At 35.3% G+C, this 21,921-nt stretch overlaps 1 protein-coding gene across 1 annotated transcript in view; it reads right to left on the reverse strand.

The window, feature by feature from the left end:
- Positions 1-21,921, reverse strand: part of trim37 (tripartite motif containing 37) — a 42,872-nt gene that overhangs the window by 16,288 nt on the left and 4,663 nt on the right. The window contains exons 4-17 of the mRNA XM_087271015.1: positions 19,481-19,521; positions 18,958-19,074; positions 18,160-18,247; positions 17,443-17,565; positions 14,903-15,026; positions 14,744-14,811; positions 12,270-12,394; positions 11,992-12,042; positions 11,812-11,893; positions 10,463-10,539; positions 10,193-10,372; positions 8,044-8,158; positions 7,653-7,850; positions 4,327-4,463 (exon numbers count right to left, since the gene is read on the reverse strand). Coding sequence (XP_087127141.1) covers positions 4,327-4,463; positions 7,653-7,850; positions 8,044-8,158; positions 10,193-10,372; positions 10,463-10,539; positions 11,812-11,893; positions 11,992-12,042; positions 12,270-12,394; positions 14,744-14,811; positions 14,903-15,026; positions 17,443-17,565; positions 18,160-18,247; positions 18,958-19,074; positions 19,481-19,521 — 1,526 coding nt within the window. The remainder of the gene's footprint in view (positions 1-4,326; positions 4,464-7,652; positions 7,851-8,043; positions 8,159-10,192; positions 10,373-10,462; positions 10,540-11,811; positions 11,894-11,991; positions 12,043-12,269; positions 12,395-14,743; positions 14,812-14,902; positions 15,027-17,442; positions 17,566-18,159; positions 18,248-18,957; positions 19,075-19,480; positions 19,522-21,921) is intronic.

Here is a 21,921-nt window from a genome sequence, read left to right on the forward strand (position 1 = left end):
GGGTGTAACGATTTATCGTTGTACGATTTATTGCGATGCAAAAATGTCACAATATGCATCGTGGCATTATGACGATTTGATTACGATATGACGTCCGTTTTCTCTTATTAGTTGAGCAGTTTGCACGTGAGCTACGTTCCACCTGCTGTCGCACGTGAGTTCAGATTGCAGCAGCAGTAATGTTAGCAAACCAAGATGAGTGGAGCTGAAATAGAGGATGGCCCATCCTCTCAAAATCAGACGTCTGGCAACATTTCGGTTGTACAGTCATTGCTTTAGACACGCATACTGGGTCAAACATCCTAAGTTTTAAAGTCTTCACAGTGATTTACATACTTTGCACAGTGACAGGGATACCTCCTAATGGTGTTGAAAGAGTCACATACTGTATTTATAAGGTACAATTCACCCTAAAATATCATTCTGTCTTCATATAATGTTCCCGCCGCAAAATCACACATGACGTGAGCTGACCGTGAGCTGTTACTACAGAGGGCGGACTTTGATAGACACGCGCGTATGGCAAGCCGTTTTAGCATTTAAACCTTTGTTCTGACTATCCATAAATATATTTAGAGATATCTCTAATTATATTTTGACTAGTCATAATTATAATTCGACTAGTCAGAATGACAATTAGAGATATCTGCAATTACAATTGTACTAGTACGAAATCAGATTGGAGATATCTGCAAATATATAATGACTAGTCATATTCCTCCATTGACTTCCATTGAAAAATATTTGCAGATATCTCTAAATGAGTTTTAACTAGTCACAATTGTAATTAGAGATATCTTTAAATGAATTTAATTAAATATGAATTAAATACCTGGAAATGTGGATTTTTTTTTGCACACACAAAAAACACAAGTGACCAAGCAAAGCCTTAAGCTCTTACTGTTAAATTCAATTGAATAGAAAGCTTATTTTTTTGCACCTTTACTTAAATTGTTCCTTAATTTTGTCTCTGTAATTTCAATAATATTTAAAAAGTTTTTAAATTGTTTTATTTTCCAGAGACAGGCCTGTTTAATTTATTTTCTTAAAGAAGGTTCAGTTTAACCAATTGAAACAAAAGAAATACATAAAAAATAGTTTACTTGGTAAAATTTGCATTTCAGTTTAATTTTCAATTTTTATTCAAAATATCGTGATACATATCGAATCGTGAACATTATATTGTGATACACATCGTATTGTGAGCTGAGTGTATCGTTACACCCCTACTATTTGCATCATAAATAATGTTTCGAGCAGCTTTAAATGAATATAACCATGCAGTCAACCTTTTAAGCATTTAAATGCCGTTAAACATTTAAAGGCTTCTGTTTGTTAGCATTAAGATAAACATTAGAAAGCTAAATTAATAATAAATTAAATGATTAATAAATAAAAAGTGTCAGTATGTGGTGACCACCGACACAGTAAGCAATGCTAACAGACTTTAAAACCCATATAACACATAGATGCAATCTCAAAAGGTCACAGCAAATGCACAACACCAGGTATAAACAGTGTCTAACACCCCATGATTCCCTCTCTCCTAATTTATCCAGGAGACCCAGGGCTACTATCATTTGTGGATTGGGCACCTTCACAAAGTCAACATGAAGAGCGCACACAAAACACTCAAGCAAACGAAGTCAAAGGTGTGCGTAGGCCCGAGAGCAAGAGTGCATGTGTGTGTGTGTGTGAGCATTTGTAAGCAGGAGGCAGAAGCTCTGATGACTCATTCGTCTCATCTGGTTAGTTCTGTGTGTGCGTTTCGAGAGCGTTTGAGCGGGCGTTAGCCGTTAGCATGAGCGCAAACATGTGAGGTTCTGACTCCAACACCTCACTACAGAAACACAAGCGCTCTCACTGAGCCTACACAAGTCAAAGCTGCCAATAGTGATCGTGATAGGACAGAAAGAACCGCTCTTCTCTAGTTAAACACAGAGTGCCTGTCACAAAATGTGGAAGCAGCTCTAATTAAACTGTGTTTTCCAGCCAGGGGGAGGATACAGCTGTTCCCCTCTGGCATACCAAGCACGTTCTCTTATGCAATGTTAGTACACTAGTATTTAAAACACAGTGAGGATGCAGGCAAATGATGTGTGTTGCTTTAAGGGGAAAAAAAGAAAAAGAAGGAAAAAAAAAAAAGCTATTAAAGCTGGTCACGATTTTGACACTTTGAAAAGATGTGTACTTTGTGAACATATAAAAGCTTGTGACCTTCAAGTGCTAGGCTTTCACTGTAAAATGATTACTGTAAATTAATAGTTCTGAATTTAAAGCCCGACTCTGTGAGCCATACAGCCGTAACAGCTTAAAGGTGCCATAAAATGGAAATCTGAATATACCTAGGCATAGCCTCATTGTTTTCTCATTTTCATAAATTCTGTGACTGAAAAATCCAAGTGAAAAACGAGCCAATCAAGAGGCACAAGGTGTTAAATGTATCTTTTGTTAGCTTAACGTGTATATTGTGAAATTTGTTGTAACACATTGTAATTAGTGGTGTAACACATCACAAATCTCACAGTTCGGATCACATTATGTTTTTTTAGTCACGGATCGGACCATTTTAAAGATCAACCAAAAAGGGGGAGACACAAATGTAATTTGCTTTCCATTCTTTACAAAAACAGTACTGCAAGAAACTTTTGGTTTTAACAAACAAATAACTTGTAATTTTATTAAAAATAAAATGAACTAACCAGCTGAATAAAAAAATTTGTTCAATATTCAGTACTGTGAAACATTCTGTTACTAACACTGTTGCTGATAACAGTAAACATATAAATCTAACATTAAAATTTGTACAACCCATATTTATTTTTAGTCTCATTTTCAAGAAATGATTTAGTTATTCACTCATAAAACTCATTGCTAGATGTGTCATTTTTGAAGAATTATTCAGTGGTATATTTTTGATGGCTGGTTGTCCCAAATACTGGTTAAAAAATGTAATTTGCTGCCTACAACTTTCATTTTTGAGTGCAAGTTAAATGCATATCATGATGATTTGAATCTTTACCATAAACATCACTGGTTATATCTTAACTATAAACTGTTATCCCAATAATTCTGTGTTGTTTGACTGTTTGTAACTTCATAACCAACTCAGACTAAAGACTGAATCTCCCGATTCGAACGCAGCGATTCAAAGGGTTAATATACATCAGCAAATCACCATAATCTATAATGCATGTTGCGTGGGTGTTGAGATCCTGATCTTTTAAATGATTAAAAGTGCAGCTTACACTGAATGCATTGATGCAGGCTAAACAAGTAGTGACAGAAAACACCTTAAATAACCTAAGAAACCCAGCACATCCTGAATAAACTACCACAACTTCTTCCATCATCTTCATATTTTACAAGAAAGCCTAAATGCTTTCATACATGTGATTTGAATGATGCAAGTGTCAATCTCTCTGCGATTGTTAAAAATTTAGGATAAAACTACGAGTAAAAAAAAAAAAAAAAAATGTATCAGCCTCATGCTTCACATGTGATCAGTTACACCCCTAATGTAATGAGGCAACAAACACTTGTAAACTGCTGAAGTGTTTAGGTGTCATATCACTTAGTTCTTAAGGTGGTTAAGCTTTTTAGAACTGTAAACATAGTTTTCAATTAGTGTAGCGCACATCAGCACCACAATTTGACATCTGTTTGTGTGGCTTTGCAACGTACAGAAAACAAAGACAGGGCCTGTTTTCATTTATTTCATTAAAACCACAAAATACCACTCTAAATACATCTTTATCGGCTCCTTCTAGCTAAAATAAACCTCTCCACCACTTCAGTTGAAAAGTTGTCATTTAACAGGGAAACTGATGTATGATTTTGCCGATTTATATTCTGATCCTTCCAAATATGGTCAAAACAAAACCTATCATACCATATCAGAATTCGGGATTCCGCATACCTTCTAGTTATATATCAGAGAAGAGTTAAACATTGTATCAGTGTATTCACTGGCACCTTTAAAATATGGCTCATAACAATTTTAAAGATTTTAAAGACAGAACCATATTACAATTATTATTGTAACCATTATTAATACACCAGTGTTATTTAATTATTCTGCATATTACTAATCAGCAAATCACATTGCATTGATTTTATGGTTATACTACATAATTCAGCCCTCCTAAGAATCATGTAATTACGTAATTCTGCCTAAAAGAAATCATAGCTCCTTAATAAAATAAAAGGTTACAAAATGCTTCTAAACTACCTGATATAATTAGCTGTAATACTCGGTTGTTTGCCTCTGATTTTAAGGAGATTATACTAAACTAGTAAGCCTGTTCTTATACATCTTGTACGTACATTGTCTCCTCGTCGATATCATTCTCCTCTGTATTGCTGGTGGCTGTGGAGCTTCCAGAAGTGCTGCTACCATCCAGAGGATTGACATCTTCGTCTCCAGTTAGACAGTCCACCTCCAGATCGCCATCAGACAACTCCTAACATTACAACAACATCATATCAAACTCATGTATGTGCATCAGATCGCATAAAATTGCTCAGAGCACACAAATGATTAGAGTAATGAGGCTGTCGGGCTGCCGGTATTACAATCACATGTAGGCTTGTTTTCTTTAGTCAGGGCTCGAAATTGCGACCATTTTGGTCGCATATGCGCCCGAAAATTAATCGATGCGACCTCATAATATATTTGGCCGCATTAGTGCGACCTGTTTTGATTTTTTTTTAAAAACGTGCTGAATCGCTCTTCCCTGCCGCTATATTGGTTCATATTAGCTGTCAATCACTCAAGGCTTTTCACTGTTAGATGACAGGGAGGGAGCTTTTATGTCCACGGGAAATGCAAACGGCTAGAGTGAAAACTTAAAGCACGCAGGTTTGCAAAGTGCAAACCCCACCTAAAGTTGAGGCGCAGATGAGAGCGATCATGACACGTGGTGAATATTGATCCGCCAGCTGAGATCAATCGAGTACGCGCTTCTTGGAGAAGGTGCCCGAATCTCCATGCGTTGCATTCACTGCGTGTTTAGCACAAATGTCCGCTAAAAGTCAAATCTAATAGCCTACTGTATCATCGCCAAAGAAGCTCGCCTTTACTAAGTTTACACTGAAACTGCGTCTCATAACAAACAGCGGTATTGCGCCGATGCTCAACCTGCTCATAAATTGGGTCGGCTGACTCGCCTGCTTTTCCACAAACACAGAAAAATGAAGATCAGCTCAGACTGAACATTTAAATTGACACAAACTGAAACCAAAACTTTTAAAGAGTGATAGAAGTGAGACTTTACTTCCTTTCTTTTGCCTATTCTTTCTTGAGGTGTATATATATTTTTTTATTTAGTTACTGATGACTGTTTTGCAGCTTTCAGCCTTGAATTTAATATTTTATTATAATATTTTGTTTGTTTTGCAGCAGAAATATTATTTATTAAACTGACATGCATATATATGCTGTTTAGCAGTACAAAATAAATATTTCTTACTGCAATGCTTAATTTTTGTTTGATGCAAACTATACATTTATTTTTCATAAAGTAACAGACTTTTTATAGCAGATAACTTGCATTCAAGCACATTCAAGGCAGCATGATGATGACAAATGTAATTCATTGTTACTATTATTGTCATTTTCATCATCATTAATATTCTAGAATTATAATACATACACATTTTGGAATTATTGCACACAAATATCAATGTCATCTCAGCATTAGTTAGATGTCCTAATTGATGTTGTTTTAAAATACAATAAGTCCCTTAAAATACAATTTGCAGCGGTGCTCAATCATTTTTGGTGGGTGCTCCTAAATTTTTTCTGGTGCTTCTAAATTTTTTCTGGTGCTCCTAAATTTTTGAAGTTGGGAGCACCGGTGCTACCAAATAAAAAAGTTAATTTCGAGCCCTGTTAGTGATCACAGTGAGTCTAATCAGATTTGAATGTTATATGCCTAAAAGCAGAGCCTACTGTCAGGTTATGATGATGATGTAAGTGAATCATTGAGGTTCAAAATAATGGAGGAAATTATGGATAATGTCTTAGAGTAAAAAATAATAATTTTTAGTTCTCCAGAGGAACAAAAGGCTTTTATAATAATAACAATAATAATAATAATAATTATTATTATTATTATTATTATTATTTATTTTTATATATATATATATATATATATATATATATATATATATATATATATATATATATATATATATATATATATATATATATATATATATATATTATTATATATTACTGTGTGTCCACACTGAATGCAGTGAGAGTGTCAAAGTAGCCGGAAGTCGAGGGGAGTTGAAATCAAGTCAACATTGTGGTAATGAGCTTTGACAGGGTTCGGTGCTAAGCAATCAGAATATAGAAGTCCACACATTGAGAGGAGTCTAGAGAGAACAGTCACTGTGAACATTGGTTTTAACCACAGTTGTTCCCAAGGGTTTGATTATTGTGGTCGCTGGATTTCAAATTATTTACGATGTTTTCTAACAAGGGACATACATTAAAAAAAGTTACTACCGAGTTACTGATGTCCATTAATTGGATAAGTCGAGCAAAGCCACACCAAACGCAATAAATTAATCTTCCATTGTTAAATGAATTTGATAAAAATCGTGCAACATTTTCACGCTAGAAAGCACATTATTTATGCAGGAATGTAAGTGATTTGCTGATATGCTGCAACGGCTTCTTTAATTGCGAGATCTATGTAGGGAACTTTGACGCTTTCACCGCCAGAGCTGTGAAGGCAGACAGCATTGTCAACAGGGTGGTTGGATAAAACTTTGACGCTCTCGCCGCCTTCGATGTGAATGCACAGTTAAGCTTTTATAAAAATTTATTTGTTTATTTATTTGATATTATTATTATTATTATTATTATTATTATTATTATTATACCAGGGTCAGAAACTACCTTTTTTATTAAGGGATGACATTTACCTCCTGAATTGGATTGCTGGGGCATTTTTACTTTCAGTATGAAACCTTTTATAATTAGCTTGTTGCTTTTTAATTACACTGTTGCCTTTTATGTCAAGAAATTACATTTAGCAATCAAATCGAATTGAATATTAGCAAAATAATTATATTTACACCACCAGCATAACATGAAGTGTTTGTACAACGAAATACAGGCAGCTTAAAACTGATTATAATAAAACAACATTTGAAATTTAACAAAAATAGTGCTTTAATAAGAATAGAGCACTTACAGACATCCATTTCAAAAGTTTAAATCAGCCCCAGACATAATCTCCGGGTGCGGACCGTACATAGAGAAACCGAAAGTAACCCAAATATATAGTACAGTACTTTAAATGTACAGTAGGTGGTTTTGTTGGGCCAAATCACATTATATATAGACATCAGTTGCGGGATGGAGGGAGGGCCTGTGGGCCATCTGTTAAACTGGTTTAAAATAACTTTGTTAATTATACATTTAATAATAATAACAACAATAATAATAATAATAATAATAATTTTTATTTATATAGCGCCATTTACAAAAATTACAAGAAAAATTTTAACTAAATGTCACAAACTGACTGTTTTAAAGCTTTTTTCCTTTTTTAAAAGCATTTTTGCAACAAGTCCCAATCAGTTTCCAACCCTGGTAGCTATAAACATCATCATGCTGCTTTCACAGGCCTTACATTAGAGTCATCATGCTGGGTTTTCTCCTCATCCTCATCTTCCTTTGTCTCTACTGAGGCCGCCTGACTGCACTCCTCCAGCACGGAGCTCTTCCCCTGACGAGAGTCTCTGCCAGAGGATGTCGTGGGACAGAGACGCCGATCAGGTGGAGACGAGCTTCGTGACTTCTGCCGACGGAACAGTTCTATGGCCAACCTCTGAACAGAAACATATCAAAACATAACACTCTGGGGAAAAAAGGTCTCAATAGTATGCTATTAGGGTTAACCACAAATGAACTTGAGTCTGTATAATATTAAGCAGTCCTTAATAATACTGTAAAAAAACAGGTTTAGAATTAACATAACACAGGGTTAAATGGAAGCCTAAATTGTCAGCTATAACACTAACCTCTTTTAAGTTATTGATTTGTTGAATGTAGCTGGACTGGGCGGACTCCAGCTGAGTTATATACCAATACTGATCTCTACACTTCTGAAAAAATGTAGGCGATCGGACTTGATACCTGCAACATTAAAAACAGAAGCAGCAGCAGAGCATGAGAAATGAACAATACAGCAAAAAAAGACAACTTATTATTCATTTTCCTTCAGCTTAGTCCCTTTATTCATCTGGGGTCGCCACAGCGGAATGAATTGCCAACTTATCCAGCATGTTTTACACAGCGGATGCCCTTCCAGCTGCAACCCATCTCTGGGAACCTATTCACTCTCACATTCACACTCATACACTACGGCCAATTTAGATTCAATACACCTATCCCGTATGTCTTCGGATTTGTGGGGGAAACCGGAGCACCCGGAGGAAACCCACGCGAACACAAGAAGAATATGCAAACTCCACGCAGAAATGCCAACTGGCCTATCTAGGGCTCAAACCAGCGACCAGACCATCTTGCTGTAAGGCGACAGTGCCACAAGTCATGATGACATATTTATTAACTGTTGTTTTTAAAGAAGACGACATACGCTGCATCTTAATTCGATACCTTCGAAAACGTAATGCAGTATGCAAACTTTGAGACATTATACATCCTCATTAATTGACCAATATGTTGCGCCCCCTGTCAATCATCTCAACACATCCACATTTCTTTCATATTTAATAACCTACGATATTGGAGAAGCAGCAGCAGGATAATCTGCCATTCACTAGTCTTTTTTGTAGAGAAATCTCCTCAGGTCTTTGGATAATTGTACATTCAGAAGTTAATGTCCAAAAATACATTTAAATAAGTTCACATCGTTGTTGCAGATGGATTACAAAATGGAAAATGTGATTTAAATATTTTCAAGTAGGCTAGATATTAATTAATAGTCATGCAAACAACTTTTTTCCGAAGCCTCCTTACTGGAGGGTTGGTCTCGCGCATCCACCATGTTTGTAGTTTGTTTACACTTTTCCCCCCCCGAGTTTGTAGTTCTAACCGAATTCACATCTATGTGGGCAATAATAGCAGTTAGGAGCAGGGGTTTTCAAACTGTGGGGTCCCAGCACCTATTAAGGGGGGGGCAAGACATTGAGGCGTGCACTTGAGTAAATTATGATGACGATTTTGAAGCGTTCACTAGAATGAATCTGATTAACGTTAGCTTCACCGCTAACTATCTGGCACCTGTAGAGTTTATGCGTTCCAGTAAATATATATACAAATAAAATGGAGCGTGTGCTTTTTAAAACTAATGACAGTGAATAAATGAAAACCGGTGGGCCGTCTGACTAAAAAGTGCCCTTCTGAATCAAATCAACAGGATGCCCCATCTGAATCTTTCACATACTTTAAAGACTACTGACTATATTTACATGGACATCAGTAAAAGGTATTTGCCTTAATCTGAATAAGACATTCAAAAGTGCTTTTTGAATGTTGCGTCACCAGGCTATCCACGTTTCCTGCAGAGTCTCATGTAATTTTGGATGTTTCATCTTCAACTTCTCAACTTTAACTGCAGTTCGGGTTTCACTCATGTACATTTTATTCATGCCCCCATGACAAACTGGGGTATTTGACGCAAATATGAAGGACTGGTGGAAAAGTGTTGCTTTATTTGAAATTTTACGTAGAACGGAAAGAAAAAAAAAAAACTTCCACATTTGGGGGGGGGGGGGTGGGGGGTGTTGTTGAGGTGACATAGGACAAACTTGGGGGGCTGCATGTGTTACAAAAGTATAAAACCCCTGAGTTAGAGTACGGATGGCTCTACACTTCAAATTACTAACGGAAGTGGTACACTGTCCAAAAACCTTTTTAACATATTACAGTTTGGGACATAATAATTGTATTTTTAAATAATATTTAGGACAGAAAGTATGCACACTGGGTAGCAGCAATAGCTCATAAATGCAGTGTTTAAAGACATTTGGTTAAATAAAATAAGTACTTTACAAAAATACTTTTAACAAAAAAAAAATACTTCTTCAGGCATGAAAGTTCAGTTCCATCACACTCAATCCAAGATGTTCCTAAACACTACCTGGTTTTCAACTTTGGCAGCACAGGCCTAACACAAAGTAAATTACTTAATCTCCAAGGTCTTACCTTAGAACAAGTGTGTCAGTCTGCATATTCAAGTAGCCCTCGCTGGCGAGAAGGTCCAACCTGAAGAACCTGTTATATCCCCAGCACTCGCCCACCTCGAAGTCTGATGCAAACTCTCGAATGATATTTTTGGTGGGGTCACTGGAGGCCTGATGGACCATCTCCACCCTGTATTCATATCTGGGGAACACGACAAGTCGGGTAGGAAAAAAGGAGTTATTTGTGACATCGCCCAGCAGGATGAGGGTAAGAGTAGTTAGTGTGGCCTACTTAGAAGTCTCAGGAAGTCCTGCTGACAGCTCCAGAAAAACAGAGAGATAGTTTCCTCGAACGACACCATTGCCATCCTAAAAGACAAAATCAAAGTCTTTGAGAAGGATGAGTAAAATTACCGCCATAGTAAGAGTAAAAATAAATAAGTAAATTTCAGAACAGGCTATTTTGTACACTTAAGTAATTCATTTGAATGTAATTTAAATTGAAATATATGATAACTAATTTGTGACGTTTGCTAATATTAAACAGTTTTAGTGTAATGTTGCTGTGTGAACAACATCTTTGAATGTAAAATGCTCAAAGTTCAATGCAAAGAGAGACATTGGCTTTTACAGAGTTAGCTTAGGAAAGCCTAAATGAGTAAAGTTTGGGGGACTACAAAAAAAAACAAAAAAAACATCCACAAATCATAACACATTAGGTTAGCTGACAAATAAGAACCAGTTGAGGGCGGGCTTTAGGAGGAAGCAATATATATGGTAAAGGTCAAGGTAAGATGTGAAAAAAATACAAATGAAACATGAGTACAGATTGTTTTGCACCCCGTAACCACAATCACACACAAAAAACACTCGACTATCCCTTTAAAATTATGAGTGCATGATGCATCTTTACAAAGGACTGAAATGAACATAATGCTAATCCAAAAGGGTGACACACACCGAATAAATGTTTTGTTGCTTGTAATAAAGAAGCTGCACTTCTTTAAAAAGAGAATCTTATTTTAATATTGTGAACCATGCAATGTAAAAGACGCAAGATGCAAATCAGGCATGTCCAGTGCATGTTTACAAATTTAAAAAAAATAAACAGAATTAAAATACAACAAATAAAACGCAACAAAAAAACCCCCAGACAAAACAAAACAGAAAATGCAAGCACAAAAAAAAAAACACACACACAAAACAAAAACACAAATCAAATAATGCAACAACACCAAAACAAAAAACACAACAACACAGAACAAGACCAAAACAAAAAACAACACACCCTAAACAAAGCACAACACACAAAAAACAACAACAACATAAATCAAGCAATGCAACAAAACACCAAAACAAAAAACACAACAACAATACACAGAACAAGACCAAAACAAAAAACAAGACACACAAAACAAAACATCAACAACACAAAACAAAACCACAAAAAAATAAATAAATAAATACAACACAAAAAAAAAAAAAAAAAAAAAAACAATACCAAAATACACAAAACGACACAAAACAAAACAATACACAACAAACAAAACAAAACAAAAAAAACACAAAACAAAAAAATTATAATCTTCAAGATTTGACTTTTGGTCCTACAGCAGACATAGTTGTGGATGTCATACTTACTGGATAAACCTTCAACCTCCAGCACAGGCCTGATATCTGTAGTGGGGGGCTGTAAACAGGGTCAGCTCTCTGCCGCAGAGTACTTAAAGCAACGAGAAAGAAACAATTCCAGTCACGCAAGAGAACTAATGCACCATTTATGAAATAAATTAATAAGAAGGACAAATGGAGAGACGCTACCTGAAGTTTGCCAAAACAAAAGTGCTGGAGTCATACGCAGGGACCAGCTCACTGAGAAGAAATAAGAGATTAAACTGGCTGCAATTCATCTTGCAGATCAAAATGGGGAAACTCCATTCAAAAAGGTTAACTTGACTTAGCCTAGAGAGTTTTTACAGGTGTGCATGTTTATTCATCGCTCACAGTCTGCCACGGAGAGTGCAAAAGTTCAAGTTTACTGAGGTCTTGTTACTGCATAATGTTGGAGAATAGCAGGTACGGTGTCTATGTGTGTGTACCTGGTAAAGTCTGGCGGGACAGGAGTGGTGACGAACGACTGCATTGGTTTCCTGTGTACCTGCTGAAACATGAGCAGGATCTCTGGACTCTTCGAGATCAGTTCACTCTTACTGCATGAACGCAACTGTGGGGTGATAACACACTCGCGTCACAAATCAACAAGCGTCAGAAATGAAATAGAAAAAAATCCAAAATTAGGTTTGAGATTATTTTCAGGTTGAAATTTGATTTTAGTTGAAGCTGTACTAACAGGAAGAAAATAACAGTTTTCGGCATCTCTATCTAGTCTGAATTAACTCAGTTAACTAGTGTGCTCCAAAACAGTGACAAACTTCATGTTTAGAAGATATAAAACTGATATAAACATGTAAATCTTGTAGTTTGTCACTTCCGCCTAAATGGATCTAAGGCTGTGCGATTAATCGAAATCGAATCGCAATTTGAAACATTGTGATTAGTTAATTTTGCAAGAGCAGAGGTCACAAATCTTGGTCCTGGAGGCCGGTGTCCCTGCAGGGTTTAGTTCCAACATGCCTCACACACCTGCCCGGGGGTTTCAAGCATACCTAGTAGGTCTTTGATTAGCTTGTTCAGGTTTGTTTGATTAGGGTTGGAGCTAAAATCTGCAGAACACCGGCCCTCCAGAAACAAGTTTGGTGACCACTGCGCAAGAGACTGCAATATATATATATTATTTAATTTCCTCCATCCAGAACAAATGCGTGACTGCTGTCTGCATGTGATAGTCTTACTAGCCAATTGAGTGAGCACACTTTTGTTCTGCCCAAGCAGAATTGCGCAACCGAACTACGCCAACAATAAAAAAAAAAAGTCAAACAAGAAGGAAAGCTCTGATTGTGGGGGATTGTGGTGTTTGCCGCTACGGAAGCATTAATAGATGAATTAATATTAAAGAATAACAGCATTGGTAATATGGGATTATTTTGGTTTCAAAGTCACAGACACCGAACAAAAAGAGGTCATTTTTCAGAGCTGTAACAGAATTGTTGAAACTACTTAAAGATTATGGAGCTGAAGCTTGACTATAAAATTAAATCGTAAATCAAAATTCACAATATAGTCAAAAAAAAAAAACACATTTAGATAATTTCCCCAAATTGTACATCCCTAAATAGAGACCCCTAAAACATCACCTCATACTTCAGTTTCTCATCAGAGTTATTCACATATTCTTATTAAATGACAACTTATTTACATTATGCGATTTTTTTTAGGAGTTGTTTACATTTTTAGATTTATTTTAAAAATATAATTATTAAAAAAGTTTTATCTGCAAAGTCGAACTCTAGCTTCGCTCTATGATGTTCTTACTGTGAGCCAATCAGCATTTTGAAAGCACGCATGAGGACCAATTAGGATCAGCTCTCTGTCATTCCACCGGACTGCTCCATTGTTAAAAATTGTAATATATTAATAACACAGAGATAATTTTTTTTACATATTTACATGGTGTACCCTATGGGGTGTTATGTTTTCATAAAAACTTCTGTGAATAATGTAAAATAAAAAAAGGAAATAAATTAAATGTGAAATATTTTTATTTGTGTGTATTTATAGTCAGTGAAACATTCCTTTGCTCATTGTCTGTTTTCTTTTAAAGTCTTTTAATTTGATATGAAGCCTTGACGGGAAATAATTCATTTAATTCATGGGGTCTTAATTACAACAATAAATATGACCATATTAATTACATTAAATTAACATCTGCACTGGATAAAATATTTGGCACAGCCTTGTATGCTTAATTCGAACAAGAAAAAAAATGTTCATCCTAAAACATTAAACAAATGTTATAGAAAGCAAAAATCTAACTCTCAAACATCAACATATTGTTAAAAACCATTTTTTAAATTAAATTAATAAGCAGACTGAGTGTATTTCTTGTAACGCTTGAATTAGTGATCTGCCAGACAGAACCTTATATTTTCAAGCAGAAAATGACTTTTTAGAATTAGAAGGTTCTATCTGTATTTACCTGTTTTTTACCCCAATTTGCAAATTTAAGAGAATTCTGCTCATTTACATTTAGAGTACATTTAGGGTCTCTGTCATGTTAATGCATGACAGAGAACTGTTACATGAAATGTTGTTTGCTATATGGAACGCCAAATCTTTGAAGCTCAATATCTCAAAATCATTCAGAACGCAGACAGAACCTCATTCAAGGCGATGAATTGCATCTTTCACAATAAAGGATTCATCAAATTAATAAAACAGACACTGGATGATCAAATTATCACAATTATAATTAACCATCAGCCCTATTCTCTAACTTGATCACCGTGTTTCCCCACAAAATAAAGGGTTTTTGTTGAACTGCCAAGAATACTTTGTAAACCACCGCTTTTTTTTTTTTGGCATGTCATAGCAACAAATATGAATATTATTTCCATCTTTTCATTTTGATCTGTGGTCTAAAGTCGCCATTTTACTGATACACAAGCACACAGACCTGATGCTCCACTTCCTGCAGCAGAGACTCCAGCAGTTCTGTTTCCTGTGTCAGAGAGGTCTTCTGTCCTGTGGATGCAGCAACACTGCATTAGACCAGAAACACTTTAAAAGATCCTTTGAAAAGTTTTGTCCGATTGAACAAAAAGCATGTTTGCACCCATGAGTGTGATGAGTTTATTCTTAAGCTGATTATCAAGCCGAGCGATCATCATTTCCACAGCATTCCGGATCTCCCTCACTCTCTCATCCTTCGCCCCTCGTACTGCCTCAACGTTCTTCTCCTGGAAAAAAAAAAAGGAAAAAAACACATTACTTTTAAATTTAGGCAGAACGGATGTTAAAATGGTCAAATTGTGTGAAAACACTTAAATGTTTGGAGTCAGTGTGTGTGTGTGTGTGTGTGTGTGTGTGTGTGTGTGTGTGTGTTTTCGTCAAAAACCAAACAAACTATGTTGTATAAACAGTATTTATATAGAAATTCTAAATTGTATGAATAAATCAGATGCTTTTTTAAAATATATTTTCTATTCATCAAAGAATTTTGACGAAAAGCAGCTAAATATTTATAATAAGAAATGTTTATGCTAAGAAAAGTCACATTTAGAATTATTTCCAAAGGATTAGGTGACATTTATGATTGAAGTAATAATGAAAAATCAGCTTTGCATCACAAGAATACTCTTTCAAACATACTCGAATAATAAGTATAAGAATATTTCCGCAATATTATAATTTTAGCTTATTTTTTATTATTGCACTATAACAAATACAACAAGGCAAAATTCAAACAACTTTCATCTACATTGACAGAACAGAGCACAAATTATAATCAAATCAATAATATTTTAATAAAAATAAATAAAATATTAAAACATAGAATAGACAAACACAACCTAAAAAAATAATAATTACACTACCGGGTCTTATTTTAATGGAATTAATTAAAACTCAAGTCTCCTTCCTAATTTTGATTTTACCAACGTTAAGATTTACAGTATAATCAAAATTCCTTTTGAAAAACCTGAAACAGCAGTTTTGTTTTAAGGCACTTCTATTTATGAATATAAAATTTCTCCAAAATTAGAATATTGTTCAATACATATTGAAAATTACCATCTTCCTCTAATAAACCAAAGAAATAGACCATTTTAAGAGATGTAAACAATGACAATGGTCCTTACGTATTCCCCGTTTTACATTTTTCATTTCCATAGTATCCTAGAATCCATAAAGGTCCACATATTGACAATGTTATAATAACTGTTTTAACATCGAGTTATGATTAAACTCCTTTTTTTTTTTACAGTTATGAAAAAAATTGTCAACAAACAGAAAATGTTCATGGGCCAATTACATCACCAGACTGAAATGGTCTACACAGTATATAATTTTCAGATAATCGGGAAGACAGCTTGAGAGAAACTTTTAACCACTCGAGACCAGTCTTTTAGTTATAAAATTGCCACGTTTAAGGTCTGATCACTTTAAAAAGTCAGGGATTTTCACTGCCTGATAAAATAAATAGGTTATAAAGTGGGTCTCAGACCAGACTAGAAGTACTACATTAAATCACTCCCCCCACTATATTTCTTTAAAATACAAGTTTATTTTACACTCATTCAGTATTTTCACTGGAGTTTCTGCGCTCGCCTGATGTTCCTGACAGCTCTAGCAGTCTTTCATCTCGTTTTACGACGAACAACTAAATGAATGCTTATGTCTATTTCAAGAGTTCACAATTAGATATTGTTTGACAAACGTTAATAGGTTTGGCATGCTGTCCCGTGGGAGAACTCTGAGCTTAGAGATAATTGAGCCCAGGGCTCCCGCCTGGTCAATTGAGCATGTAAGGGAAGTACAAATAGATGGATGGGTGGGGGGGGGGGGGGGGGTTCTTTGGAAAATGAAGACAAGGAAGTAATTTTTTTTGTAGGCTACTTATAGCGAGTTTGGATGAATGTGATTGGCTAACTATTCATTGTAGATTAAAGACCAGCTGCAGTCAATTATATCACATGCTCCTCTAGAAATTAGTTTATGAAACTTCACTTAACTGAATGTATTTTAATTCCATTATAGCATCGATGCTGTAAAAGGAACCCTATGACATTTAAAATAATCCTATAAAGCTTTCACCGGACGTTTGTCATCGGCTAAAAAAATACTAGCTGTGCATATGGTCCATTATAAATTTTAATCAAACAAATGCAGCTTTGTAGAAGTTTCTTTCAAAATAAATGAAATATTAGTGAACCTTAAAACTTAAACAACTTCTGGTAATTAAAACATTAACTAGACATTCGACAAGGTGTATTTTCTAGGAAGTTGTTTCCTGTTTTTGTTCATGCAGAGCAATATTAATATAGAGGAAAAACCAGTCATGCAAATTTGTTACGTGCTTTGGCGCCCTCTATTGGACATACACCCGAAGGATTGAAAAGTGAGCTATAAACAGTAACTGATGGGTTTGTGTGGGTTCCTTGGCGTCCTGGAGTTATGCTACATTATGTAAACCGCCTTCAAAAGCACTTATCAAACCAGGAATACGTGTAATTAGATAACATTTGATTTGTCATTAGCAGTCGCGTCTAAAAAGGATTTGTTGCTGATAAACTAGTAGCATCCATTAAGAACGGTCAATTCAGAACTTGTCTAAATGGCTGGGAGTGGGCGTAAAGGAGAAGCAATGCTGCTTACCACTTCTTGAACCAGACTAATGAGCTCCATTAGCCGGTGCCGCAGCTTGGCCACCTCCTCGTTCACCTTTGTCACATGCTGCTCATAGATCTCAGCCAGGGGTTTGAACGTATGACCGCCATGCTGGGGAGAGAACATAAGCAAGTTCATGCCTGATGCAACTGAAATTAATGTATTACATAGAGTTGAAGTCAAAATTATTAGCAAGAAATTTTTCCAGAGTATTTCGTATAATATTTCTTTCTTCTATAGAAAGTTTTATTTGTTTAATTTTGGCTAGTATAAAAGCAGTTTTTAATGTTTTAAAACTCATTTTAAGGTCTATATTATTAGCCCTCTTAAACAATATTTTTTTCCCCGATTGTCTACAGAACAAAACATCATTATACAATAATTTGCCTAATTATCCTAACTTGGCTACACAAGTTAGGCCTTTAAATCGCATTTTAAGCTGAATACCAGTACTTAAAAAAAATGTGTTAAATATTATGTACGATAAAATAATTAATAGTTTTAATAACTCATTTCTAATAACTGATGTTTAAAAATGTGCTGAAAAATCTCTCCGTTAAACAGCTCACATTAGCACCAGTATTATTCATTGATAATTGACATCTATGTGTGACCAGTCATGCTTCATCTTAACACATTTGGATCTGAAGAGGAAATGACACCAAACACGCAATTTGTCAGCCTGACTAGGACAGAAGTGCGTACCATGCCTCCCCACAGCGCGCACTGGTGACAGATGCACTTCTTACAAGTCCAGCAGAACACACTCAGCTTCTCATGATGGTTCTCACACCTGTAAGGATGAAAGAATAAACGAGGTGAGAGGACAAGCACAGACTATCAGAATTATGTGGACACTTATTGGCCACTAATAAAACGGTTATCCTAAAAATCCAAAAAGGTTTTGTATATTCTGTGTAATGCATTAGGTTTGTCAGTGAAAGACTGTCCAGCAAACACACACGCAGTGAAATTGTGCACAGTTTTTATGTAGTTGGATCGTCATAAATACTCGCACTCGCCTCCCTCGCCAAGTAACCTACGGCAGCATGGCACATATGAGATAAATGACATCAGTACCTAATAACAAGTTATGATTATTACTGTACCAATATCGAATTTTCCACGTCTGCATCGCGGTCCACCAAAAAAAACGATTCATTTTGACAGCCCTAATGCAAACTACTAAAAACAAACATATTGGTTAAGCACAAAATAAAATAACATTTCTATATATTAAAAATATATTATGTAAACTTTTGTATTAATCACATTTTATTTAATATTTTTCAATAAATAAGCAAGTGTAAGAATTAATAGCTTCATTTTTACATGAATATATGTGTTAGAGTATGGAACATTATTTCACCCATATATTGACATTAACATAAAAGGTCACTTTACTGTAAAAACTAGACACGACACGACCTGGTTTATGCAAATTAGTAGAGCTTTACCCCTGTTGCAGCATTACTATACAGCGTGATGTAGTGCATGGCTCACTTGTCTTTGTCGTTCTCCTCATGTTTTGTGAGGTTGCAGAGCTGCAGTGTGTCCAGCTGTTGAGTCACTTCCTCTGCCCAGCGACAGTTGACCAGTTCCCTGAGCTGTAGCGGAGCTCTGAATTCAACATTTACAAGTGTTATTAGCATACATATTTATCAATTCAGCTATTGTCAATTTTTAACTAGAGCAAAGACACTGTTGGAAGAGGATTTCATTTTTAGATCAACCAAAAGCGAATATGGGATCAGGGATAAATCTGTTCCACCATTGTGTTTGAGCTTTAATTACAGAGAAGTGTTTTGCACACACTTCCAACTGCTCTGCCAATTTTTGTAAGCATGTTTCTGGTTGCCAAATATGAGGTGGCTCTGATCCAGTTTTCTAAAGTTTTTTGTGAGTATCTTTACTGTAACTAAATTCTTCCCTGAAGTGATGTCAATTATTAACGCAATGGCAAAATCAATTCTTAAATCTCCAGATTTATTCCAATGACAGTCAAAGCATCATTAGTAGAACTTACCGACAGTGGGGACACTGGGCTCTCTGCTCTGTCAGCCATCGCTGCCAGGAAGACAAACAGAAATGTGCTCATTTATAAATGCAAGCTTAGCTAATCCTCTGAATCAATGGAAAGTCAATTATTAAAATAGATTTTAAAGGGGACATTTTATGCAAAAATCACTTTTATAAGGAGTTTAAACAGCGTTGTGTGGCAAGAGTCAATGAAAATAAGCAGTTTCTAATGGTAAAAATGTAATAATTTTATTTTTTATAAGCAGACCTGATTAAAAACACTAGAAACACTTTGACTGACGTGCTCCCCTTATTCGTGTCATCAGAGGGGAAGTGCTCTGCCCATTAGTGACATTAGTCTTGTTTTTATATCGACCACCATGCTGACACATAGGCATTTATAGCTCTGCCCTAGGCATGGGATGATAACTGTTTTTAAGGTATAAGGTGGTTTGGAAAGGTCAAGCTTTTAATACCTATATAGTACCTTTATAGTATCTCCAGCAGAAAAAAAATATCCAAAGATGCCGTTTTAAATTGTAAAGAAATCTGTTTTTGAAACTAATGAAGACAGCAGGAGTCAATGATTCATTTGAATTATATAGCCAGACATGTTTATTGCTCCAAAAAATGCAGAAATATTTAAAAAAATAGAATATATTGTTTTCAAAGGGGAAAAAAATCTATTATTTTTAACCCAAACATTTAAAAAATATATATTGTAGAGCAGTGAGCACAATACCGTAATACTTTTACCCAAGGTTCTCATAACATCAGAATCATATACCGGCCCATGCCTACTCTGCCCTCTTTTGAAAAGAGTACAATCTCACTTGAATTTAAAGCGACAGTCGCCTAAATGGCATAATTAGGATCAAAGCCTAATTGGCGCCGTTGCAAATAGTTAAAAAAAACATTAGTGTGGAGTATTATTTAGCTAAAACTTCACTTATACACTTTAGAGGCATCAGAATTGTTTTTTACATCTTGTATAAAGGGGCATGATAGTTCCCCTTTAAGAGTCTCAATAATAGCATTTTTTCCAGCATTCACTAAAAACCCATTCAAAAACTGTTCAATATCAGGGTGCAAATTACAGGGAAGGATATCAAAACCAGATGTATGGGGGGTCAGCAATAGTGTGAGAAATAGTTTTCTCTGATCTGCATCTTAAATAATATTTAAAATAAGTTATCTGTATCTTTAAGAATATTAATAAAATAATATAAATATACATTTGACCACCCTTATAATGGTTCATACCATTAAATTAGGTTCATATCCAATTATGCCAATTAGTCTAAGTGAGAATCATTCAATATATTAAAACTGGCAGATTTAGAGCATGATGGACATAAGCCCTCACACAGTGATACCGGTAAATGTCCAGAAAATTTCCGAAACGACTTTACCATAAATCAAAAAAAGTGCTGTTCACACAGTCAAGGACGTTATGGAATTTTTCCAGAAAAGACCGTTCACATCCCTTCCAAAATACTGGTAAACTCTGAGATCATTATCCAGAAATGGCCTCTAAACGGCTGCGCTTGTATTTGTAAACATTTGACTACATTACAAACTCTTTGGATGCATAAGTATTGTGAACAACTTAAATGAAAACATATGGAGGAACACTTTCGCATGTCAAAATGAACATAATATGTTTTTGTGATGGTGCTCACCGGCTGCTTCATGTGCACATGTGACGCATCAAGCAAATGAAGGAAAGATCTTGAAGGTAAACAAAGAACGGCTTATTATAAGTATCTTATCGATAATAATTTACACAGTTGGCATTCAGAAGGAAGATAGAAACATTATTTGACTAAAATCTAGCTGCTAAATGTGTCTGGAAAAATATTCAAGGGCTGTTATTTTCATAAACAGCACAGATGTGAATGCATCGGAGTGTTCTGATTGGATGGAGTAGACGTCTCACGTCTAGAACGCGCTCTTTCTGGCAATCTTCCTTCAGGGTTCACACAGCGCAGAATTCCAGCAAATTACCGGTAATGTTACAACTTTTCTTTCCGGAAAATAGCCAGAACGAATTTACCAGTATTTTCAAAAAAGGCCTGTTCACACATATAGACCTTTCCGGAAAATTGCCAGCAATTTTCTAGAAAAGACTGTATGTGTGAAAGGGGCTATTGTAAGTGTTCACAAGACATTTCTCTAGTAAACTAGGTGTTTGTATCTACATATGGCCTAAAAGTAAAGTACAATTTGACACATAGTTTGTATAGTTTGACCCACACTAACCTCTGAAATAGCTAATCTGTGGTTACTGTATATCAGAACACACTAAATATCCCATAAATAACAGTTAAACACGCATTATTAAATAAAATAATAATAATTAATTTAAATAAATACTTGCTAATAATTATTTGATTCACTGAAGCATGTATTAAACAGATTACCAGTTTAAAAAGTTTACCCCCTTGA

Source organism: Danio rerio, chromosome 10 (genome assembly GCF_052040795.2).
Source record: "Danio rerio strain M-AB ecotype USA chromosome 10, GRCz13ab, whole genome shotgun sequence".
Classification (NCBI taxonomy): Eukaryota; Metazoa; Chordata; class Actinopteri; order Cypriniformes; family Danionidae; genus Danio; species Danio rerio.